Source organism: Micropterus salmoides, unplaced genomic scaffold (assembly GCF_014851395.1).
Source record: "Micropterus salmoides isolate LMB-PRFRI ecotype aquatic unplaced genomic scaffold, ASM1485139v1 Ms_hic_scaffold_8, whole genome shotgun sequence".
Classification (NCBI taxonomy): Eukaryota; Metazoa; Chordata; class Actinopteri; order Centrarchiformes; family Centrarchidae; genus Micropterus; species Micropterus salmoides.
Window position 1 is genome coordinate 35,627,019 of NW_024044570.1, and position 27,166 is coordinate 35,654,184.

The window sequence follows — 27,166 nt, forward strand, 5'->3', positions numbered from 1 at the left end:
CTTAAAATATCGTGAGAGGTGAGTTGTTGCAAGACGACGCTGGTGGAAACGTTAGGAAATGAAATCTTGCTGGCAGTTCCTCCATCTACACACTCAACTCAGGTTTCCACCAGCTTCTTCCTTGGAACACTTGTGTTCACAAACATCACAGAAAAAAGTTAAAGGTGTGTAGGATACAATACTGTTCTCGTATGAGGCTTGATGATTAATATAAAAGTGTGTTTAGTTAAAAGGCCACTCCAGTGATTTCATATTGCCCTCCCAAAAAATGTTTGGGGGCTTACCAGAGACTGATTGGGGTAAAAAGTCCAAATTGAAGCAGCAGACTCACATTAAGCTCAAAGAATGCTGGATCCAACTGTCTGAATTCAGCAGTACACCCTAGGTAAGTTAGTAGTATCAGTATAAACAATACATTACCTACAATACATGAGAAAATGGTAAACTTTATTTTGGAAGTGGATTGTTGGTGGTACAGTAGAACACAATGGTGTAGGGTCACCATTTCTTTCTTTAAGGATAGACTTGATGTACCTCTGAAACCTCCTGGCCATAAAAGCCAAATCACATGAAGGACTAGTGCTGTGTAAAAGCAGAGCACATAAAAATAAAGTCCTCTTTAAGTCCGAACTCTGAATGGGTTATGAAGACTCCACAGAAATACAATTCCAGCTCTATGGCAGGACAACAATCTTTTTCTCCAGCTTCTGCTCAGGGAAGATGGACCTCTTCATTATGTCATCAAGCTCCTCCAGAGCCAGCTGGGCATGGAGCACTGCGACGTCATCTGGGTCTGAGCGAACCACCCACTTCAAAGCTCGGTACAGGTCCAACAAAACATCACTGAGAACCTGGAGAAGTCATAGAAAAGACATGGAGGTTAATCCGCTGAAACAACACTTTAGACTAGTCTGTAGACTAGGACGAACACTTACAACATTTTGTTGTTCCTGTTCGACTTTGCTTGCTCATCCAGTGTGGCAACTAACTCAGTAATTATCAGTAAGGACTGGCAAAACTATCATTTTGCCCATCATTACTGATTTTGCCTTTCTAGTCTTTGCAACCACTTTGCACCAAGCGCTTTTACATTACATTGCATTCACCCCTTCATACACATTCATACACTGAGTCTAAGTGCAGTTAAACAAACAATAACATTTTAGGTCAGTAATCAGAAGAACAAAGTGCTGAAAAATGCATGAAAATATTATTGAATTTATTAAATTAAAGCGATGGAAATTTACATTATGCTTAACTGACATGCACATTGTATGATAGGCAACTGGAGTTTATCCAATACTTTCCCCCGGCTTGTATTTGGGACCGGCCTTCGGTCATTAATTGAGACCGGGCTTTTTTTTGACTACAGTCCTAAAGACCTGCAGGTCAGGTTAACTGGTGACTCTAAATTGACTGAAAGTGGTCAGTCATTGAGACACAGAGAGAGACTTATTAAAGTTCCACTCGAAGAAGATGGCATCATTCAAAAACTGTAGGTTGCATCTGTGAAATGACGTCAATTTGTGTGTTTGTGTAGAGTTAAACAAGACATAGAAATCATAGTTTTGTTGATCAAGAGTTTCAGAGACAAAATACGACACTCAATAGTCGTGTTTCCAAAAAATTTTTAATGTGCATTTTGAAGCATCGCATTAGAAAAGATTGAAGGAAACGGCAAAATCCTTAATTTCGCTAAAACGTTTTTACGCTCGCTTGAAGTGGGTTTTTTTCCTTTGTCGATAAAGAGTTAATGCTGAATTATTATTTTTTTGCTGAATGTATGAAGGAGTATGAATAGTTGTGAAAGTGGGACCGCAGAGCTGAACTGCATTACTTGTCTAATGACTGGGAGCTAACCTGCATTGCTGGCTTAACTTTGCATGAAGAGGCAGCTGACGGAGTATGGAGAGTTGGAAAAGTGGGAAATGGTCTAATAAATAAGACTGCCATTTAAACAGTTGATTGTTGGATCAACTTGTTGGATCAATGCATTCCCTGACTCCTGCCTCACTGTTCTTCAGTCTCTATTTGCTTCTCAGCCAACCCGACACCTCCTCCATCATCCATACAGCTACACTTGGCCTGCTTTTCTTCATTTTGGCCTAACCTTTGTGCCTTGGTCTGCCAGGGTCTGTCCCTCTCATCTGTTCTCACGTCGCTCTGTATATCATTAACAACGTACAGCTGGTGCTACCCTTCTGCAGCTGTTCCAGTAATGACAGGACCTGGTCTGGGACCAGCAGCTGGACAGATGACTGTCGTTGTGGCAGCCAGCACCCAGCTGCTCACATATAGGTTTGTTTCCACTAAGCAACCACAGGAAGAAGAATTAATTTATTTACTGTTTTTAATGTTACTGGTGTTAAATTAGACTGGGTCTAATGATGAAAGACTGTATTCATTAGGTTTTGTTCCGGAATACACTAAATACAGCTGTTGTTGGCTGATGTAACACTACTGTGATCAATCAACAATCAATAATCAATAAAGCCAATGAAAAGACCCAGATCAACAATCAATCGAACCTTCTATGTTTTTGTATCCATAGCATGATAAAGTATGTTACCGACATAGTAGGGCTGGACAATAAAACAATAATAATTATCACAATATAATTTTTAAAAATATAACTTGAAAAATGTTCAATAAATATTCAATAAATGTCTGATTTTATTCACTTGAATCATAAACGAATTAGGATTAAATTTTTATATTAAGATGTTTATTTTGTTGAGGGAAGAGGACTGAAAAAAAGCTTTTACTTAATTTTACTCATTCCCCTGAATGAGAAAGGCATGAAAATAAGCTCCGTAGCTTGATGCGGACCACTCGCCGGGACGCACACTCTCCTGCACATGCTTCACGGAAAACGATCTCTTCATAATCAATTTGTTGAAAAGGTAGAGAAAATAAATAAATAAATACTAGCAGCAAGTGAGGATTGAACACAGAACCCCTCCAACAGGAGTCCTGTGCACTACTGACTGAGCTAACGAGGTAATTGAATCATAACTAATCAATTGTCTATGTTCTGGCTTGCCATCTAATGACATGAAAAAAATTTGGCCCGATGCCAGACTTATTTTCCGACCCCTGCAGTAGATGTAGTGAGATGTGTCCCTGCCGTAGCTACAGACTTCTGACAAATGATTTCACATTTTATGGCTCCAGCTGTCTCTCAGAATAACATGTATTAGCACATGTATCGCAGGTTTTGCATTTAGTTACATTTTAGAAATAAAGCAAGAAACTGGTGACTCTTTTTTTACTGAGATGGAATTCAACTCCATTTTTGTGGCTAATCCTTCAGCTTACCTCATGCTAATACACAAATTGCTGCCGAAAAAGGGCATTACTTCCTGTTTGGCAGCAACATCACGGGGTCATCTTGAGTTGCTTGATATCTCCGCACTCCTTGCTTAAACCGGAAGTATTTCTGGATCTAATGGATCACAAAACTGACTGCAGCGCATTCCAGAATTTCACCTGATTGTACAATTAAATCATTTTATCTCATTGATTTATAACGCTCGCTGATCATAATTTGGCATTTTGCAACCAGTTTTAAAGCATTTAATGAAGACAACTAATTTAAACTGCACTATTCCATTTGTTGGGTGCATGTGCTCCAAGAGCCCTTCAGTGCTATAAATACATAAACTGGCAGTTACTGCCATGTTGTACCCTCAAACCTACACAGGGATCCGTGAATTAAAAAAAATCCAGTCAGTGATACTGCCTCACTGTTTCCATTTTAGGAGGCCAAAGAACTGATAAGCCTGGACCTTGTGGGCAACTATCTAAAAACAACACTTCAGCAGACACATCAACAGTAACCACAGACTGTACACAAACTGAGGAACGTGAAACAGTGAGAAAGAGAACTGGGTGTTTGGAGTGAGTCTCTTTCCAAACTGGGACTACATTACAGGACCTTACAGTCTCGTTAACAAGGCATCTCACTCTCGAAAACACCTTGAGCCACATAATTCAGCCTGCTTAAAGCCTGAAGAATAGGACATGGAGTCCTTCTCTGCCTCCAACATTCCACAGTTTGTATCAGAAAACTTCTCTACGTTATATTTCATTGTTATCAATTGTTCCCTCTGACAGGGGAAACATTCTTCAACCATGGTGACACAGAAGGTCCCCAGTGACCACTGTGACCTTTTGGCCCCGAGTCTTTGTTGATCCAATGGCAGTGAACACACATGAGTGAGAAAAGCTCACCAGCATGTATCCACACACCTTCTTCCATCTTCAATCAGTGTTAATTACTGACCCAAGTACACAGTAGGTTTAGCAGCTTATGGACAGTTTGGTGTGGAAAATACTTAACCATCATCCATTTGTGTGGGATCAAAGTGGGGTTTTCAAAATTTAATACTGTGGGGACTTGCTGGTGGCGCAACAGGAAACGTCAGGGCATCACAAAAGTCATCAGAATTCCTCCTGTAGAGACCGGAAATATCGGCAACAAGGTCTTATATGGTGAAGTGATGAATTTAGTCTCACGGCCTGAAGAAAGAAGCTGCGGTCTGCTGGTACGACAGCAGAAACTTCTATATCTCTTCCCAGAAGGCAGCAGGGTGAACAGGCTGTGGCTGGGTGGGTACTGTCCTTTAGTATCCTTTGGGCTCTGCAGGCACCTCACCGATATCACTGATGCTCGGGAGATGGGTACCAATGATCTTCTGAGCAGTTTTAATCTCCCGCTGCAGAGCCCTCCATACTGGGCCGTGTACATCTCATGTTAGTGATGTTTCCAGTCAGGATGATTCTATTGCTCCTCTGTAAAGGTGAACAAAAACTTGGCACAGGAATTTAGACTTCTTAAGCTTCCTCAAGAAATACAGTCCCCAGCGTGGAGATGTGAGATGACCATGTCAGCTTCTCTGTGATGATGATTCCCAGGAACCTGAAACTGTTCACCTGCTCCACTGATGACAGGAGTGTGCGTCTTTATCTGCTTTTTTCTAAAATGCTGAGCATTCTGATGTAGTTGTTGTTTTTCTCAAGTTATGTGAAGACTGAGTGGAGGGCAGTGGATCTGTTGCTTCTGAAAGCAAACTGGTGAGGGTACAAGCTGACTGGGTTGTTCTTTCAGTCGTAAAGAACCAATTTGTCAAAGCACTTCATCAGAACGGGGGTGAGAGCCACAGGACTGGACACTGTAGACTTTTTAGGTACAGGTATGGTGGTGGCTGTCTTGAAGCAGGTGGGAACATTATAAAATGTCAACAGTAACATAAAATAGCTAGCTGGCACAGGTTTTTATTCACACCATCATCACCAATCATCAGGTTGTTTTGTCATGTGACAACTGATGACCTCATTGGTATAGGTGGTATAGTTAGTGCCAGCAAATACTGGACATACACTTACGGGCTTTATTAGGTGCACCAGTTACTTGTTAACACAAATAGCTAATCAGCCAATCACATGGCAGCAATTCAATGCATTTAGGCATGTAGACGTGGTCAAGACACCTTGCTGAAGTTCAAAACAAGCATCAGAATGGGGAAGAAAGGGGATTTAAGTGACTTTGAACGTGGCATGGTTGTTGGTGCCAGACGGGTATTTCAGAAACTGCTCATCTACTGGGATTTGAACGCACAACCATCTGAAGGGTTTACAGAGAATGGCCCAATAGAGCACCTCTGATGTGGTGGAACAGGAGATTCGCATCATGGATGTGCAGCCGACAAATCTGCAGAAACTGTGTGATGCTATCATGTCAATATGGACCAAAGTCTCTGAGGAATGTTTCCAACACCTTGTTGAAAATATGCCACAAAGAATTAAGGCAGTTCAGAATGCAAAAGGGGGTCCAACCCGGTACTAGGAAGGTGTATCTAATAAAGTGGCCAGTGAATGTACATATATTTCATTTTGTCAGCAATTTTATTCCAAAATTGATCAACATTTCAATGAAAAAGTGTCCACTGACTTGGTTTTACCTGCAGGTCAAAGGGAAAAGTACTAAAAACTTCATTCTTGAAGCTGATGTTCGTGTCATTAAGTCTTTATGCAAACATTCAAAGTGCATCCTGTCTGGTTGTGAAATTGTATGGTTTGATGTAAAATGGACAGCGCACAAGAGTGTGGGATTCATGCGGACTGAGTTGTGAGCGTTGTGTGTACCTGGGTGGTTTTGTCGCTGAGGCCTCGGAGCAGCATGGTGATAACGTGGACAGCTGCTCTCCTCACCTCTGCCTCCTTCTCGGTCTTTATCAGTGCAGTCAGACAGGAGCTCAGCTACACACACACACACACACACACACACACACACACACACACACACACACACACACACACACACACACACACACACACACACACACACACACACACACACACACACACACCACACACACACACACACACACACACACACACACACACACACACACACACACACACACACACACACACACACACACACACACACACACAAATTTACAGTGGTGCAAACATAAAGGACATAGGCGAAAACCTAAAATAAAGTTATTGATAACTTTTAGGCAAGCATGATCTGGAGCTGGGGAACGTGCGTCACAAAGACCCGATCAAAGACTTGAAGGTCTGCTGCAGGCCTACATTGCTGAGGTCAGTACCAGAACGAAACTGGATCGATTGATGTATTGGTCAGACATCGAAACCAACAGGAGCCCTCCATCTCTCTACTCTCGAACACATCAGGTCAGGGAGAAAAAGTGAAAGTGGGCAGGTTGGTGAATAAGCGTCCCTGTTCCTCCAGCTGACAGTGCTGCTTATTCATGATGGCAGGCTACAGTGAACACACACACATACATACAGCAGCATCTTTTTTAGAGCCTCTGACCACTGCAGCAGCCTGGAATGCATACGTGTAACTGTGGGCTGTCAATTCAGATCCTGATCAAAGTGAGTGGACATGTATGTTTGTGCAGCCTACACGATGATTTTGGAGTCCTTTGAAGGGCCTTTGCCAGAGGACCTCAAGCAGCAACCGGGCTCATAGGAAACGAGCAGATCACAAATATAGGCAGGAGTTTGACCATATAAGGCTTTAAAAATGGATGACCTAATCTCATTTAAATGTCTCAGTTGCGCACAAGACAATCCAGTCAAACACTTAAAAAAATTAGATTCAGCACCCAGAATAAAGTTGCGTCCACATAGCAATGAAAATCTCTATTATGTCTACACATGGTTTGCCCCAGTGGTGAGATGTATGTGGTAAATACCAGAAAAGATCCATTGTGTTAACCCACAAAATAGAGGAATGTGAGAGGAGGAGGCATCTCCAAACATAACAGGCGAGTAGCTGACTCATCTCAACCACAACCAATGTGTGGCACCCACCTGGGTGATGCACGGCAGCCGTTTGCACCAGAACGCTCTGCACACATCAGCTTGAGGTGTAGAGGGAGGGAAACATAGAGCCAATTACACTGGGGGGGGGGGGGGGGTGATGAGATGGCCAGATGGAGGAATTTACTAGGGCTGACCCCCAGTAGTCGAAGATGCGATGCTTCGATGGGCGGAGCCTGATTCGACTGTCAATCTCACAGTCGAAGCTTCGCAGTGAAACAAAGATCACGCCATTTTGGCGATACGGGGGTGCTCAACCTCTGATTTTAATATGCAGCCTATTACAATATACATTTCAACATTTAATGCTGTAAATAAACCCTAAATTGTAACCCTAACCCTGGCTCGTCACACGCTACTCCTACACGTGTGCACTATGTGTGAAGTGGCAGAGGATGAACACTTGCTGAAGAGACGGAGCTCCAGCTTCACTGGTGTGGTACCGAGTTGTTCGCATCTCGCGGGACGTTCGGATAATTTATTACCATTGATGAACCACACAAAGAATATTAGATCGTTTTTAAATAGCCACTTGAAATAGAACCGTTGTCGGCAGCACGGCATGCACGCAAAACTGCAGGCAGGCGAGACAGTGAGAGACAAGGGTCTTTGAGAATCCTCAGTTTAGCTGGAAATTTACAGTGTAAGTTGAATGAATGGAGACTGCAGCTCTGCAGCTTGTCAAGATTAAAGCGGAGCCACCGTGTGTATCAGTCAACTGTATGCAGGTTCTGATGATTCTGATTCGACTATGTAAATCCTTAGTCGGGGACATCCCTAGAATTTACTCTATGCAATAAAAAAAAAAAAAAAAAAAAAAAAAAAAAAGAAGTGGGAACCAGAGGGAGGCTCTTTGAGAGGGGGGGAGGCTGTGGCATGTTATAAATGGAGGGGAAATTATCTGGTACAGCCATCTGAAATAAAGCAAGAGGGAATGCAGTCACAAATGCAGGTGGATTATTTTTGTATTCCAGGGTTGACAGAGAGATTTTACTGAAGTGAGTAATTGTTAAAGATAGACAAGGGTCATCAACATCTCTAATTATTTTCAGCTGAATCTTTCCTATTTTGCTGTAAAACCTGTGTCTGTTTCCTCTGTTTCCTCTGCTGCAGGGGGATCAGAGGGGTTTCATGTCAGTGTCCTCTCACCTCTTGAGCCAGCGGTCCTAGGGTATAGTCCAGTCTCTGACAGAGCTCCCCCAGGTTGGACAGGCTGCTGGCCCGAACACTTTGGTCTGGGTCCCTGGTTCCCTGCAGGAAGACACCCACCAGAGGAAGGCCGAAGTGGGCTGCCAGTTCCCCTGGAGGAGGAAGACCAGTCACACAAGTTAGCCCCCAGGTGGGACAGCTCAAATAAAGATAACGATCATGTCACTCTTACTCCCTAGCTGACAGCAGCCAACATCTTCTATGGGAAATACAGTAACATTAAGAAAATACGCTTCTATAATGGTACAGAAATACAGACATTTTTAGTGTGTTTAATAAATGAATCTGACTTTTGAAGCAAAGAGAAGGTCTAGAAAGTGAGTTGGAACTGCCACTTATGACCCGAGGCTGCTGTAAGATTAAGGCCAACATCGTCATACACAAGAGTGCATCCAAGCAACATATTCATTTAATGGAACACACAAATGTAATTGATGGGGCAATTCAATTCAGTTTTATTTATACAGTGCCAATTTATCACAAAGGTAATCTCATTGCACTTTTCATCCAGATCCAACAGTTCCCACCATGAGAAAGCAAATGGTGACACAGGCAAGGAAAAACTCCATATCAGCAGGTTAGAGAAACCCTGAACACAACCATGACTCAGGGTGGGCAGCCATCTGCCATGACCAGTTTGGGGGGGGGGAGTTGGCCAACACATTATCCACACAGAAAATACAAACAGTAAAAGTTGTAGTGGTACAGAAAATGAATAATGGTTCTGAGAATTACAGTAATATTAGTGATAATAATAGAACTAGGAGGCGGTGATATTCGAGGTCTTTTAACATGCACACAAAATTTTCTGTCTTCCTGCATGTGGCAGCTGCAGCTGTGTTGCTTTCAGCCTGGATTACGTGTTAACTTCTTTAAAATTTGCCTAATATGACAGTTTGCTCTTTGTTAGTAAAATTTGAGGCTGTGCTGCCAGTTTGTGACTGGTCATCTGCTGCAAACACCGGCCCTTTGATCTGAACATGCTCATGGCGAGAGAGACATTTCTGAGTCAAATCCACATCTTGACACAAGACTTATTTTGTTGTTTACAGCGTGGTGATACTCAGTTTGACAAGCTGTGTGTGGTGTCACTGTTACATAGGCCGACATACAAAGAACAGAGCCGACTGCCGACTACAGCTATGTCTGCCAAGCAGCAGGGTGGAACGCCAGCCTCCATGGAGAGGAGACAACCAGCTGACTGGCTAGTAGTAGTAAGGCTGGCTCGGCCCGTGTGTGTCTGCACGTTAGAGCTGGTTGTATTTGCCTGACCCAGAAACACACACACACACAGCACCCTGATCCATTTAGCTTGTCCTAGATTACCCTTTTGGAGTGCCAAACACCTCCCCAGAATCACAAGACAACACACACACAGAGCCAGAGACACACACACACACACCTCAGCTATTCTCCCTTCATTTCAGTGTCTCAATAGGCTGTCACGGCTCTAACACATCTAATGAAGGAGAATCACTGTGTTGGGGAGAGTGTGAGTCAGCGGCCTGTGTCACAACTACACAAATACAAAACACAGCTGGAAAACTGTTGGAACGCTCACTCAGATGCTCCAAAATTGAGTCTATACATCACTTTGCTGTGTATGTGAATAAACTTTATGTCTTGGGAACTTGGGATCATCAGCAGACGTATTGTCTTTGTCATTGCACAATATTGGAGCTCACAGGACTCTGCAAGTGCAAAAAGCCAGCAACTGTGGTCAGACCAAAGCATAGCCAAACATTCTTTTATTCAACATTTACTCAACCAGGCCAGTCAATTAAGAGGACCTTCTTATTCTCTCTCTGGATGTCTGTGCAGCAAACGGTCGATCCAATCTCTCAGCAAGAATATAAACCCCCCGATTGTCCCAGGGAAGTGGTACGATGGCAATCTGGCAGATAAACCAAAGCAGTGGGAAAAAAACCTAAACAGGGTTTTCTATCAGGGAAAGGTTCTGATACACAGGGTCCCTTCTGAACCGAGATCTGGATGGAAACAAGCCTGCACTGTGGCTTTTGTGGTGTGGTGGTTGCATGCTGATAGATGTCCACCACAGACAACAAATATAGATGTAAACAAACATGGACACACTGTTTATCACTCACATAAAGTTAAATTACTTGGTTGGCAACCCTCCACAGAGGCCGAAGGTCAGGCTCAAGACCATGAAAACCACAAATTGACCACATAAAGCTGGTGAAAGCATTAGCAAAGAGTTGTCTATATACACATCCAGCAGACACAGTGCAACAGTAGCATTAATTTCCTATTCAATATTCCCTCAACTTTCTCTGGAGTCAGTGGAGAGCAAACCAGAGCTAAAGCAATCTTTGTCTGTCTGCTGTCTGCACTGAAAACACCAATTGGCTTCTGCAGGACACAAGGTTGATGAAGAGCGGTGAGACTGAACCAAAACAGTAAATTTGAGGGCTGGAAAAAATATTCATAATGCAATATAAAACAAAAAATACAGGAATTTTCACCAGATGACTTAATTTGCTGTATTTCAAAAGAATTAAGCATCCTGATTTTGTAGGGGAAATGCATAATAATAATAATAATAATAATAATAATAATAATCTACATTTATATAGCGCTTTATCATATAAACACAAAGCGCTTCAGGGTGAAGTGGGAGGGACTCATCTCAACCAGCTAGGTGATGCACAGCAGCCATTTAGTGCCAGAATGCTCACCACACATCAGCTTGAGGCAGGGAGGGAGGGAGGGAAACATTGACCCCATTACTCTGGGGGATGATTAGATGGCCAGATGGTGAAAGCCAGGTTGGGAATCTTGCCAGGACACCAGGGAACTCTTTGTGATAAGTGCGACGGGATCTTTAATGACCACAATGAGCCATTAATGCAGTAAACATTTTTTTAACCAAATGATAAAAATTAAAGAGCAGCCATACACCAGCGCCCCGAGTGGTTTACAAAAGTTTGTATCAAGCAGCAAAAAAAGTTGAGGCGGATGAGTTAATCTGACTCGCTTGACAGTGACTTTATTCTGCGATGTGAGTACTGCGCAAGGGCACACTGCGATAAGGATGCTGAAACGATATATTGTGCAGCCCTAGTTGAGAATAACTAATTCTCGCCTTCGTAGGGGTCAGGAAATGGGTATCAAGTCAAGTAAACGTCCTCACAAGACCGGTCATACAAACATGAATGTGAGCAAACAGCAGATGATGCTCACCCATAGCCCTGCTCGCCCTCATCAGGACTTCTCCCACTTTGAGGCGGGTTTCCAGGGAGTGCTCCTTGTTGGATGTTGGGAGGGAGGGACCATGTTGGAAGTCTTTTAGGAGCCTTTCCAGAATCATTTCAGGGTAGGAATCAGCCAATGCAGCCAGACCTAAAGACAGTTAATACTCAGTCCATCTGCTTTCAAGAGTTACTGACTACTATTTTGGCTAGGCTGTAAATTCTTTCAGATTATTAAACAGACTGTTCCTGTAGATCGATAATCACAAAAATCAATGATAATATCAAGCTGTACCATTATACTACCTTGAATGGCTGACAGGTAGACGAATGAGTCTTCATGCTCCAGGTTTTCCAAGAAGAGCTGGAGAAGACATCAGCATGATTAATCACATAGACTGGTGTATAATTATAAAAGTCCCATACTACCTTTTCTGTGTGAAAAACTTCTTAAACATCACCAATATGGATCTTGTCAGTAGAACCACAGAGAATCAATACTGCACTGAATACATTAAAAACAACACAACCAACTATCAAAGGGAATAATCCAAACATTACCCCCAGGTACTATTAGAGGCCCTGGAAGATCTGGGTTTGAAGCTGGATAGAATGGGCCAGACTTTGGGTAAAGTAAGGAGGGAGATGGGAAGACAGAACATCTAAAAGAAGGTGCAGACCTGCGCTATATTGGAGAACTCAACCCAAACATGACACACAAGGGAGAAAAATCAATAAAGGGACTGCTGCAACAGTAGGGGGTTGAAGGTTATCGAAGGTGCACACAGCGGGGGGCTTCTGATTACAGAGAATGCTAAATGAGTTGTTCCTTTCTTGCCCATATACCACCTTAACAAGTCCCTAGAGCGCACCATTGTCCCCTCCGGATGCCCCGGGAGAGGTTCAAGCCGCCTCATTTATTATAAATGTTTGCTCAGAATGTCCCAGGAGGCAACGCTAATACCACTACCTACACCTTCCTGATGCACACATAGCGTATGCAACAGCAATAGCACAACGCCTTATAGGCTTTATATCTCTGGAAACATACCACAACAATTTCATCCTCCTTCTTCTAGCAAGCAAAATTTAGAATTACATCCTTCACGTTATAAAGTAATCTACCTTCGATGTAGGGGTGTGAATGATTCAGTTCTGATTGAGAGGGCTCTGAAGGGATCATAAAACCATTATAAATGCATCTTGTTGACCAGGGAAAGAAATGTGGAGTGGATAGAGATAGAGGAAATAGTGATAAAAACTTAAAATCAGTATTTCCAGATCATCAAACTGACTAAGCGCTAAAACAAGCACAAAAATCTGAGATAAATAACAAAGAAACCCACCATGAGGACTTTCTCCTGGGCCTGGATGGCCTCTGGGTTTCTGTTCTGCACCATCTTGGTCAGGACCCTCAGGGCGAACGCTCTGGTTGGCACATCTGGGTCACAAGCCTCTAGAAGCCAATCAGAAAAGGGCTTGGTAGGGGGGCAAGCGTCACTGGTGCCAGAGGTCCTCTCTCTGCCTTTTGGACTTCTTCCTGCCTCAGACCCTCCAGAGGATGCTGGGTGTCTGACGTAGGTGTTGCCAGGTGAAGTACTATCCGGGGAAGATGAATGAGGACTAGTCTGTGAGTCATTTGCTTCAGTGTGCATCTCTTGCGTTCTCCTAGAAGGCACACTGGTGTTATTTGCCGTGGTCTGAGGGTTTCTGGAGGGCTGAGCGGCAGCGGCGAGATTTTCAGGCCAGTAGGCGCCGTGAGTGGCAATGACAGCTCTGAGGTTGGATGCCAGCTCCTGGATGACCACCTCAGAGTGCTTCTGAGATAGCGTCTCTAGTGGTGGGAGCAGCCTCGACATAGAAGAGTAGTCCTCTGCACTAAGCTGTGACATTAAAAAGGGAGTGATTGAGAGAGAGCTGTGCTTCCTACCATTTCCTGGGGTCCTAAGATGCTTTGAGACAGCCAGTAGTTACCACTGCGCCTGCCACCCAGGGCATCAGCGTTACTAACAACCTGTACAGTACTCTTCAGGATGCTGCTATCCAGCTACCTCCAATCTAATCTCATAGGGCTGGACAATAAAACAATCACAATATGATTTTTTTCAATAACAATATAATAAATGTTCAATAAATATTCAATAAATGTTTGATTTTATTCACTTGAATCATACACGAATTAGGACTTACTTTTTTAATAAGATGTTTATTTTGTTAAGGAAAAAAGCTTTTACTTAATTTTACTCATGCATATTTGTTGACAAAGATTTTATCATAATTGTTTTGAATGTTCTGCCTCAGATTTGTGATCCACCGTTTTAGCCTCAAGTGTTGAATAGAAAGATGAGTTTAAACCACAATTAACCATCAGGTTTCTTCAACTTTCACTCAGCAGCAAAAATCAGCTTTTAAACTCGAAAGAAATAACAATTTGATACTTATCGTGATAATTATCGATATCGAAAGATATTAAACTTTTTATCGTGATAACATAGCCTATACAGAGTATTGTTGTTTAATGCTTAACAATATGACACAATTAACATAGCAAGTTTAGGTAACTGATTTTTTTTATTGCTGCTGATGAAAAGTGAATAATCCAGGAAACTGTTATCAATAAAAACAGTCCCTCCATCTTGACTCTATGGATTATAGCTACACTGCTAACAATGCAGGCAGCAGTGGCTCCTGCCTACTGTCTAAGGGTCTGTTCCCTCCAAAGCGTTTTTTTTACCTGCTGCTGTTCTGAAAATGCCTAGCTGGGAGCGCTAGGATGCGCTTTGGAGGCGCAGTGTTTTTTAAAAGACGCTGTGGTTGCTATGATACATAATATCCGTGGAGGTGAAGTAGGCTACCTAATTTTACTGAATGTAAAAATGTCACTGAATGATTGGACAGTTGGGTAAAAAGTGACGAGTGCTGCCTTTTCCCCCCAAAGTTGAACATTTTCAACTTCCTGTGACCAGGAGAAATAAATAAATAAATATATATAAATCAGCTCGTCACGCTGCTGGCGTTTTACCATGTTATAAAAACGTGGCGCTCCCTTTGCAATGAATTGAAAAAAGACGCTGGCTTCAAGAAAAAACACATTGGTAGACACAGACCCTTAGAAACATGTACTTCAGTGAGAGTAAATTTAACGGTCACCTCAAAAACATCCAGTATTCATTAGCCTTAAAATGGTCACTTATTATTCATGTCAATAATCAATAAATGTATTGTAACAAAGTGAACATCAGCAACAAAAAAGTTCTCAATCAACAGAAATATTGCACAAAATACAGTACATGCAACATAAGGTGGTTTAGCAACATGCTAATGTGTGCAGATTACAGTGGTGAGTACCTGAGGTCCAGACAGCAGAGTGGCGACTAGGCCCATCCCCATGCTCAGCGTCTGGCTCTCTAACGGGTTCCCAAGAACTGGACCAGTGGCCTCATCGAGACCAACACAGGCCCTCTGAAGGACAGACACCATGAAGTCCACCACCTGCAGAACAGAGTCATGGACACCGATTATTCGGAGAGACATTCACGGGCTAAAATATGTTAAATTTAAAAAGGCTGTAGAAGAACTACGATGAATGAAATAGTACTACAAACAAGCCACTTTTCAAATCTTTCCAGAAATTCACAGAAAACATTTAGTCCTTATAAAAACATCTAAAAAGGTAAGACATCCAAAAATAAGACATTATTCAGTGAAGTGAGCCACTTTATCAGTGACGTTTCTTTATCTGTAAGGGAATGTTTGTTTTCCCTACAATAGCAGCCAGCCAGCCTACTTTCTCTCTACAGCTTAACCCCCCTCTCTCATCAGTCCTAAAAGAAGTTAAGCAAATAGCTATTTTTGTGTGGCAGCATGACTCAACGTGGCCTGCTTCCATTACAAGATCTCCCTCAGGAACACAGACTTTGATAATATGCTGGAGAAGGAGATATTAAATCTCAGGAGGACGAGCTAACGCCTCTGCTTACACCTTCACTTCAGAGAAGTCACAGTTCCTCTAAGAGCAGTTTCAACATAAAAGTGCAACAGACTGCAGTTTACCCTGCAACATCTGTCTCATTACATTTATCCTTAAATAAAACAACCACACAAGATGGATTTAGGACACAGCCGCTGTGGGTGTGTATCTCTCCACTCACCTGTGTGGTTTTTCTCAGCAGCACAGTGTGCTGCAGAGACTCAACCATCACAGCCAACACCTGAAGCAAAGTAAGTCTCTGGCCTCGCCTCGCAGCTCGCACCAGCAGCTGTTGCTCCACCTCCAGGAGCGTCATGGCTGACACGTCCAACTCCTGTTCGTCCTCCTTCTCTTCATCTTCTGCAGCTGCCCAGCTGGTCAGCTCCTGCAGGAGATCAAAAGTAATGATGGAACATCGACTGAGGTTACGTCTCCCCTCGGTGGAAAGAACAGTGTACAATAGCATACAATCTACACATACTACGACCTCAGAGTTGATCATACGTCTCAGATGCGTGTCCTCCTTACCTGCAGCAGGTCCAGGAAGAAGTCTCCAGGCAGGGTCACAGTCTTTCAGTTCAGCCAGCAGCTGCATCAGACACTCCAGCCTCCACTGCTCCCCTGACAGCTTCTCATACAGAGCATCATCCTCATCACTGGTGGACAAGAACAGAAAAGTGAGGGAAGAGAATTTGAAATGAAGAGAGGCAAGCTTTACTAACAGTCGTCATCTCTGGAAATAAGGAAAGGAGATGGAACAATATAGCAAAGAGTGGCTCTTTTGCTGATTGGCCCAAGACACCTCAAAGGAAATGTCCTATTCTGCGTTACGCACGTTTTTTTTTTTTGTGAGCATCCTTTCTTAACACCACAATATACAGTAGATCATTTTTTCCCAGAAGGATCACTAATATGAGTCATGTCAGTCACCTGCTGCTCTCTCTGGGGTAGAGTCTGGCTCCTCCATCACTGCCCGGGGTGAAGTGGAGGTCTGCTGCCACCTTGTGTCCCTGCAGGCCCGACAGCTGCCTCAGTGCTGACAGGGCTGCACACGTCTCAGTGTGGCTCAGGTACCACAGCAAAATCTCCTGAGAGGGGGCGCTGTGGAGCACAGTTTTTACTGTCCTTTAGATCTGATGAGCTATGATTCATTGATTCATGTATACTTCACATTCCTGCTGCCTATCTTAAAAAAGCATTTCCTGCCAGCCAGCTTTTTTGTTTCACTTTTTAGTACGGTAGAGGCTTGCTCAGTATAGGTAATCAATTTTCTTATTTAAATAACTATTTCATCTATCTCCTCATAGCAAGAAGGGTTCGAACCCTGGTCGTCCCCCCTGTGCGCAGGATAAGCGGTTGATGATGGATGGTGTTAACAGCTCTCATCTATTGTCACTCGTATATCTCTTACTTTACTGATGCTAGTATGTTGTATGTCAAATGTAAGTCGCTTTGGATAAAAGTGTCTACCAAATGAGTAAATGTAAACATTCTGTTAGTCCATCTCTCAATACCTTAACTTCCCTGTCTGCGGCACTCAGTCCCAAGCCCACTTGTTCCTCCGAATGACATTAATCTTATTTTAAAAAAAGGCTCAGTAGTTTTCTTAGCCTTCATTTTTCAGAACAACAACAGACTGATGGGATTTAGTCCTTCTAAATCCCCAGTTCTGTGTTTCTGACCATTTTGAGCCTCTAATGGAACCTATAACTGTTGATAATCTGATTTATTCCTTCTTTAAATCAGCACAACAGTTTTTGAGCTGTGCTGTCATTGGAACACAGGGCTGATAATGAGCCTCAGTAGATATTCCATTACATATCAGCTGTTGTTTAATTGATGTTATTTTAATGAACAAAAAATTTGAGAAGAAGAAGAAGAAATTTCCAAAACTTTTGACCAGTAGTGTGTGTTCCCAGCCAAGTGCAGAGAAAACATTACCGTAGGTGGGAGACGTTCTGTTTGGTGAAACAGAAGAGTGTGAAGATAACAGGAAGAACTTGTTGTAGAGCGCTGAGTAGAGAAGCTGACGGACTGTTTCCAACCACCCAGATCTGACAGCAACAAGAGACACAAGAGCAAAGACAATGACACCAGAAAGACGTGTGAGAGGCAGGATAAAGATTAGAGACGGAAAGAAAAAGCAGTGTTAGCAGAGAACACCAATCAAACCTAATGTCCACTACATCAACCATCATTACAACCATTTATTCAGAAGCTATAATTAAATCTTATTTCCTCTCTTTTAACAGAATCATACCATACCACTATGATCAACTTACTGTATTTGTAAAGAATTCTGAGAACATCATTTAGCTCCAGTTTTATTATTTGTTCAATGACCCTAGATCAGATTCTTTATATTTTAGCAATTATCACTAAATGTCACAATACAAATCATTTCTCTGGATTATAATCATGATCATTGTGGATACATTCTTTTTATATGTTCTCATCGACTACACAAAGTAATGTGTAGGCCTTATCAAGCAGCATGAGCTACGATCATTACTATGAACGTGAGGTGCATTATTGTAGTGTTTAGTGGATGCCCCCTTTGGGTGTCCTGACCTTGTACACGTCCTCTATACAACGTGTCAGCTCCCATTCCTCCACAGGTGCTTGGCAATGACCCTCGTCTGGAAAACACACATATGCACCAGTGTTCAGTCCTGCTGGTATCTGGCTTATCATCCATCTGCCGTTTTGTGACAAGGTGATTAGAGCTAGCAGGACAAACAGGACCACAACTGCTGTCTGTTTGGATAGAAAATTCATAGGAACACAACCTGCACGTCTGGAACAGGTATACATGTATGTGCAACATTGCTCTCTGGAACCAAAGATAACTCATTTCAGTTTTTACTAATACTAACTCTGCTTTACATTTACAAATGTACTTTGTTACTGACTGGAAGCAGTGATGCAGCGGTGGAGAGGTGCAAGCAGAGGAGTGAGCAGGTACTGCTGGGCAAAGCTGGGCTTCTCCTGTACCACAGAGAGCACCGCCCTGGTGGCCACACGCTGAAACTGTTGGGCTGTCAGCTTGTCTTTAAAGTGCAGGAGGTCGAGGATCTAGACAACAATAACAAACACACTTCAAATAATCAAATTATTTCGCAGTCCAACACGGTATGTGTAAAGGATAATTCTAGTTCATTATCTCCCATTTTACTGACTGAGCCCACTGTAAAGTTTTGACTTTCATCTTTTCAGCAGTATTCACCATTTTACGATATGAGTTACAACACAGCAAAAGGCATTTGCAGCAATCGGCTAGGCTAAAAAAAAACAGGCTTACATAGTGTGTAGCAGCCCAGAACATGGCCGATGTCATGGCTCATAACTGACATTCATAGAAATGTTTGGTCTCATCTTGAACGGGAGCATCTGCAGATGAATTCCATACATGATTTGTTTTGATCCATTAAAGTCAGACAGGATACGAGATGAGTAAGTCCCTGTGTTTTGTCATCTTCACCTCCAAAGCTAATTTCTTAAACTCCATGTAAACAAGAAAAGTGTTCTTCAAAATTTGGGTGAGGATAAAACTGAGTGATTCATTGAATTTTATTTTCAATTATGGCTTTTGGCTTCCAACAATTTTGAAAACAAGATAAAATGATTAACGTGCCGCATTCTGTTTTGCAATGATGCTCTCATTTTGTCTTGTGTTATAAATCCAGCGCGCCCATTTCCCTTACAGCAGCGCTGGATTTAGGAAACTTGATATCACCAGCTAAATTCCTCCTGGAGAGGGCAGATGTTTTAGTCATGAATACGGTTTCTAATCTGCTTTTTACATGTATGAAACATGTGAAAAGTGGCAAAAGAGCAGCTGGGTCAAAGAAAAAGTCATTGCACGAAGATTCCACATCCTCAAATTCACAATAAATTCCTTAATTTTCAATAATATTTGTAAAATTTGGACACATTTGCGCTGTGAGGAAAAGTGTGTGTGTGTGTGTGTGTGTGTGTGTGTGTGTGTGTGTGCGCGCGTTGAGCTGACCTGTGGACAGAGTTGTCTGTAGTAGCTGTCTGCTGAGGCAGACTGTTGAGGGCAGGTCACCAGGATCATGGCCACACAGTCACATTTCCTCCAGTCTGACTCGCCCCCTACAGGACAGAAACAGCGTCTTAGTTAGGCTTGGATTCATCAAATAGAAGTTCCATCCTATAAAAAGTCTCGAAAGGTGAAATAAAGGATATTAAAGCAAATTATATAATAGAGGTCAATATAACACGCTCACCTGTTCCTCCCCCCCAGGACGGCTCTGACTACAGCCTGGACACCACTGGGCTGCACCAGGCGCTCAGACAGCAGCTCACCGCACAGACGCCTCAGCCAGGCCGGAGCTGGTGCCAGGGCTGCCCTGCTGCCGGACCCAGACTGGAAGTATGGACAGCACATGTAAAACATTGTTTTTATCTCAGGAGTTAGTGGAGAACAAAACAGAACAAACATTAGAGTGAATATTAGACAACATACGTTAGATGGTCAGAAATTCCTCTAGCCCCAAGTGGCTACACACATTTACATTTTAGAGCATGGAGAGGCGACGTTAATGAGAGCGAGATGGAAAAATAAAACCCGATCTTGTAGTCGGTATTTAGATGAGTTTAGGTTAAAATGAAGTTTGTATCCAGAAATGATCATTTTATTTTACGCTGTATTAACAGTCCTCAACAATAAAGGTGCTGCTCAGGCACCTTCGAGACCTGCCTCCCCTGGAGTTACATATCCATTCTTGAATGTATTCCCTTGTTTACCATGTGACCATGGATAATGTGGTCTCTGTATTAAGAATGTAACAATGATTCATTAAGTGTGTTTGGTCAAATTAATTGTTATTTAGCCTTCTGCTCACCTGTTAGCAGTGTCAGTGTGATAAAATCTTTTTGCGGACTATTAGATGCTGGAATCACAGTCGATTGACCACAGAGATGTGGAAGTATGGGACTATTGCACATAAATATAATTAAACAAATCCATAAGGAGACACCATGATTCCCTCTGCTTAAAAAAAAAAAAAATAATAGAAAATGGCTGTCACTGTGATTGCACCCTGTATGATTTATGTGACAAATAAATTTAACTTGAACTTAATCATTTCAAATATAAATAATATTTATCAAAGAAAAAAAACACTCCTTATTCCATCTGTCCCCGCTATCATCCCCCGCCTATCATTCACATGCACACCTGTTTGGGTCCGCCTTGGAGGATCAGCAGCTCCTTGATAACGATTGGCTGGTAGACTTTTCCTAAAAGGCTTTTAAGGGACTCCTTGCAACTTTGACATTCCTCAGCACTGAGCTCCTGCATCTAAAAAGTTAGCAAGAAGAAAAAATAAATAAAATATGCCTTTTATTTCTCTTATTTAACATGCATGCAAGAGTCCTGGCTTTAATAGCAGTTACTAAGTACAACTCTACCCAGAGCATTATCACAGAACGGCGGAGGCTCAGTCTAGAAATGTGATCATCACCGTGAAATGACTAATGTCACTTTAATTTGGAAATCCACCAATTTACACATCAAAGTCTGTCTGCAGGTGTTAGGGGAGTACTACTGCATATGTCCATTGTGAGTCCAACAATGTTATAGGTGTGCAATGCTAAATCAGAGGAGTACTCTTAACTTTCTTTTTCTAAAAAGGGGAATAACAAATCCATGTCCAGATGTGTTACCTTCACCTCCTGTGTGCCGTTTCTCTCTGCTGGCTGGTAACCAAGCTGGCACAGTGCTGCCATCACATCCCCCAGATGCCGCGTGAACACCAAAGTGGCAAGAGATGACAGCTCCGTCAACTGCAATAGGACTTTTGTGGTGATGAAAAGGCGGCGGCGCACTGCTGGCACAGTCCCGCTGCACACTAGTTTTTGCACCGTGGCTCCAAAAGCTGACCTGTGACCGAGTGGCACACCTACTCCAGGGGCCAAGTAGGGGCAGAGCCCCAGAGAAACCACAAACTGAAGAACAGCTCCAAGCGACTTCTGCTGGGTGACACTGAGGACATCAGGTGGTAAAGGGGGGGCCATCTCAGGGGTGCATTGTTTAGCTGCAGAGGGAGTGGGAGTCTCCTTGAAAAGTTCGAGTTCAACACAGAGGTGTCGCGCTAGGGTGAGGAGCAGTAGGAGGCACTCCTGGACAAAGCCCCATGTGGCGTCGTCTGTATCACTAGTGAACCAGTCTGCCTCCGCCTTCGCCTCCTCCCTCAGCCTCCTCACCTCCTCAAAGCTGCTCTCACTTTGAAGCTGCTCCAAGAGAAGGGCTCTGTTGGCTCGCAGCACTGCCATGAGAGCCTCTTGGTGTGAGGACTGAGCATCACGCGCAGGCGCTTCTATAGACAACAACAACACACAGAAAAAAGCATTGTGGGGGATTGCGTACAGAGATACAGAGTCAGGGATACCAGTAGCAGTTGAAAAACATAAAGCAGGTCAGCTCATGGCTGTGAGTCACGCACATCCCTCAGTTGCTACCAGTCATTAGTATTGTACTGTATGTGCTGGAACTCCAAAACATGTAGGGACACACTTTTATTACTTTTAATTTTGTTACCATGTAGATATTTTTTGTGGTTCTGATACAGATTAATCTTGGTCTCATCTGTCCACAACACCTTTTATCTCCCCAGAATTCTGCAGGCTCTTTTAAACTTGCTTTTTAGCAAACGGTAACGTGGCCGACCTGTTTTGGACCTTTAATTGATGCACAGAAATTTACTTTCAGGAAATGAAGTGTCTGACACTTAAAATCTCATGTGGGCTGCCCTGCTTGCTTTGTGCCCCTCTTATGTTTTCCACACTGAAAGTAGCAGCCCTACCTGGTTAGGTTTGATCTCCTGGTTTAGGCTATGATGTCTCGATGTCATTGACCGTTGACCTTTCATCTATAAATGCTTTACCATTGTGAGTTTGACTTCTGAACTTTATAAAACAAAATCCCCGGGGGTTGAGGAGCGATGAGCCCGACCCCTGCAGTGGGTAACGGTAATGTCACAGAAAGCCTAACTTTACTCATAAAAAAAGGCACTTTACTGATCCCGAATCTCACTAGAGACTCAATTTAAAAGCTGGCAGCCCTGCGACTCAGAGCACAGGTCTTATTTATCTCAGACTGTTGCCTTCAATCCTCGGTCTGTCAAACTATCCACTTACCGCAAAGAGGTTTGGTGAGAATGTTGAGCGCTGAGAGGAAAGCGGAAGTCATCTCGCCATCAACACACAGCTGACTTTCCACTCATGTACAAGAACGAACAGTTTAGACAGTTAGTTGTTTTTAAACACAGCCCGTCCACAGATGATGTACTGCACTACTGAAAACATCTTAAAATGGCGCTGAAATTATACGTCACCACGCATCGTCCTGCTTGGGATCATGGGATTGGCTGGCGTTACATTCATAGTGCTGGCGGAAATGTCGGAATTTATTACAAAGCAGTTATTTAGATTTACGTTAGAATAAACCATCTTCCACAGTCTAACAGAGAACAGAAACTATGAAAGCGCGTGTCCGCCAGGAAAAAGAACTGATGGAAGGGATAAAAATAGAAAAAGGCTACTCTTGCTCGGTCAAAATTATGAGATTTCAAATTTAACATATCTCATTATTTTGACATTGTAAAAGAAACTTTGGACTTATTATCTAATCGTTTTCACTTACTATCTTGAGCTAGTAAGTTGTATTTTTTTGCTTCCACAGATTGTATGGATACAGAAATCAACACATTTCACGAATAACTGTTTTTCAGAATCAGCTTTATTGGCTAAGTAGCCTATGTGTTTGAGTTTTAAGTTGCCTCGGTGTCTTCTTACACACAGAGCAATTTACAGGAAGATGGAAATAGACATTCATCTGAAATCAAGGACAACACAGATAGGTACAAGTAAACACAGAACTTTTATGTACATACAACATGTACTGTTATGACATAAACTAGGCCCTTAAAAGTATGTTTTAAACTGCAGAACAGTAACTGTGCTACAGTAGCCAGGTCTGGCACAGCTCCATCAAACACAACACAACACACACTCCTTTGTTTGACTCCAGTCCTTTTCTTCTCTCATCTGATTCAGATGATATTGTTGAAGAACCAACACACAGCACCCACTCATCATTTTCATTATAATCCTGAATGTGAGAGTGCTTTAATGTGGTTGTGTGAATTGTAAGTTTGGTTTTTAACATGCTCTGTACATGCAACAATCAGCCAAAACATTATGACCACTGAAAGATGAAGTGAATAACACTGATTATCTTGTTACCATGGCACCTGTCCGTGGGTGGGATATATAAGGCAACAAGTGAACATTTTGTCCTCAAAGTTGATGTGTTAGAAGCAGGAAAAATGGGCAAGCATAAGGACTTGAGCAACTTTGAAGATGCCAAATTGTTATGGCAGGACAACCGGCTCAGAGCATTTCTGAAACTGCAGCTGTTGTGGGGCGTTCATGGTCTGTAGTAATATGGAATATGTATGTAAAAGTATTGAATGGAATTCATCATAGACGAAGTTGAGATAAATATGTTTACTGTATTGTGGACTGTTGTTGTGCCTGAACAATAATATTCAGGGTCATTAGAATATTCATCTTGCCATGCATGTGTACATACAACTGTTTTGCTGTGAAAACATTTCAAAAAATCTAAACTATAACATGTGAGCGTGTGAGTGACTGACATTGATAGCTATGATTTTGAAATGAATATGGGCTCACCTTTGGATGTTTGGATCTAACTGTTTGATCACCACATGCCTTCTTGGATGTCCCTTTGGGAGACAAAATGTGAAAAAGTGCCATTTCAGTGATCCAGTGCACAAATAGGTGCCCTTCCAGTGGAGAAAAAGCAATACAGTACCATGCCTCTACGGTTGAAAATGCCCCAGTTGTGTTTTTTTCTGCACTCTGGTGCCTCACCGCATAGTACTGTTGTAGTCAAGACCGCCAAAACCAAGACCAAGTCAAGACCAAGACCAGAGTTTATCGAGACCAAGACCAGACCAAGACTTTTAGGGGCTGAGACCAAATCGAGACCAAGACTGAGGAAGAGCGAGACTGAGTCAAGACCAAGACCAGTTCCCCACATTACATGCCACACAATAAAATGTGGAATGAGATCATAGGTAGTTGGGTGGCTGTGGCTCAGGAGTCAGAGCGCGTTGCCTGTTAATTAGAAGGTCGGTGGTTCAATCCCCAGCTCCTCCAGGCTGTGTGTTGAAGTATCCTTAGGCAATATACTGAACCTCGAATTGCCTCTGGTGGCTGTTCTGCCTGTGTGTGAATGTTAATATCTGTTTGAGCACTTAGGCTCAGTGTGTGAATAGTGAAGGTGATGTAGTGTAACACAAATCATTTACTTCTTAATTTGATCTGTAAGATCCACATTCCCATTAAAACACCCACATACAAACACTAAGAGCTGAAATCAACATAAGCATCGCAGGGAGGGGTGACAGTCTTTAATGGTAACAACACATTTTTAATTAGGGTTATTGGTTGCATTTCAAGTAATACGTTTTACATCCAATCACAGTTAAGATGTTAACAATTAAATCAGACCATGCAAAAGCAATTTCTTGATATTCCCAGAGTTATGGTCTTGACTGGTCTTGAAATAAAATCCGAGACCAAGACAAGACTGAGTACAAATGCGGTCGAGCCCGCATGGCCCTATTTTGGTGTCGAAATGACTAGCAGGTACAAAATGTTTTGGAATCCAAACCAGCTGCAGTACCTGCAACGGATTCCTGTGGGGCAACTGTGCCCGTCAAAATTATGTCCACAAAATTGCTTCTTTTTGCCTCTGATTCTCACTATGAACTCTTGTGAGAGGCAAGTTGTTTCAGGAAGACCCCAGTGGAAAATGTGAGTTAGAGTTGGAGAGATAAGTTTGTTCACAGTGGAGAGACAGTACACAGAAGAACTGCTAGCAAAACTTTATTTCCGAACGTTAGTCCAACACAACAAGCTCCTTTCTCCAACTCTCTCCTAAGATTTCACCTACCTCAACAACTCACAAAACTCAGTGATTTTTTAAGGGAGTCTGGGTGGAATTTGCCCCCACCTCAAATTACTCGTGCAGGTTTTGCTGCTGAGATCCAATCTTAATGTATGAGGGGTGAAAGTAACAAATAATGATGATAAATGATGAGTTGATAAAAATGCATGTGAATTGAAAAATAAGGGGGTAAAAATGGATGTGAAATGAAAAACAGAGTAATAAATATTCAAGTGATTTGATAAATTTAAAGTCGATTTGATTAAAACAGTAGCGATAGAATCATTTTTAGTTACCAATCATCATTCACAACCCAAAATTGGCATTCATCATTTAAAGAAGGTAGCCTCAAGGGTTGAAGTAACAAAAAGTAAATAATAATATGGAGGTGATGAAAATACATGTGAACTGAAATACAGAGTGGTTAAAATGAAGTTGAATTAAAATATAGAGTAATAAATTGTCAACTGATGTTATAAAATTGATTTACCATTCATCGTTCATAACACCCTACTGTCATTTATTGTTTACTGCATGTAATTTTTGTTACTTCCTGCTGAAACTGAACTGACTGATCGAGTTTTTGGCTCTCAACTTGTCGGCCTCTGAGGATGCTGGAGCAGGAGCCCAGAGGAATATTGCGCCGTGCTCTGCTGTTAATTGTACAACTGAGCCCCCCCTGCCTCTTGTGCAATTTATGGTCTCATGTGAGATGCCGGGGCTCTGGCTCAGAACCAAAAAACTGTGGCAAAGGCAGTAGCTGTTATTCACCAACAGGTAGAAGGAGGAGAGGTGGCTGGCCATGTGAGGAGCAGAGCAACAGGGAAGCCGAGGAACAGAGTTTTCCCAATCAACCTGAAACTTTGGCAGGATCATCTATGGACGTCACTGATCAAAAGTTAGCTTTGCTGAGCTCCTGGGATCTTCTTCCACTAGGGAGCACTGCACTTGCAAAAAGTTTATACCTCGTATTCGCTGCATGGATTCATACAAAATTTGGTTTGTACGATCTAGGGTCACTACTCAGTTCATGCAAAAAATTTGGTACTGATTGCGCAAAGTGGGCGTGGCTTATTACAACAAATGTAAATTTCCAGACATTTCTCATTACAAACTTCAAAATCACCCGTACGTAGTAGAGAGCTGCAACATTTTCTTTTCTGCTCAGTTTTGGATCAAATAACACCAAAACAACACACCCAAAACCAGCAGAATGGTGTGTGATTTCTTTAAGAATTTTCTCACCAACATCTTGACAGTTGTAAGCGTTTTAAGTTTAAACTTTCAAAACTATCCACGTCTGGCACATGTGACGTCACTACCTCAGCTTGTGAGAGGGTATATCAAAACAGCCTCTCACCAGTAGCTCAGTCAGTAAGTCACCTACTCTGGAGCTCTAAAAGTCCAGGG

At 42.5% G+C, this 27,166-nt stretch overlaps 1 protein-coding gene across 1 annotated transcript; it reads right to left on the reverse strand.

Moving 5' to 3' along the window:
- Nucleotides 1–428: 428 nt before the first annotated feature.
- Nucleotides 429–23,081, reverse strand: tango6 (transport and golgi organization 6 homolog (Drosophila)). The gene is given in 19 exon segments (XM_038706353.1): nt 429–851; nt 6,148–6,261; nt 8,509–8,660; nt 11,773–11,931; nt 12,087–12,144; nt 13,127–13,663; nt 15,129–15,272; nt 15,932–16,135; nt 16,279–16,311; nt 16,313–16,406; nt 16,681–16,851; nt 17,692–17,804; nt 18,322–18,389; nt 18,663–18,825; nt 19,760–19,886; nt 20,001–20,140; nt 20,954–21,076; nt 21,442–22,094; nt 22,915–23,081. Coding segments are annotated over 19 exon segments (3,282 nt in total). The 5' UTR covers nt 22,967–23,081; the 3' UTR covers nt 429–674.
- Nucleotides 23,082–27,166: the final 4,085 nt, after the last annotated feature.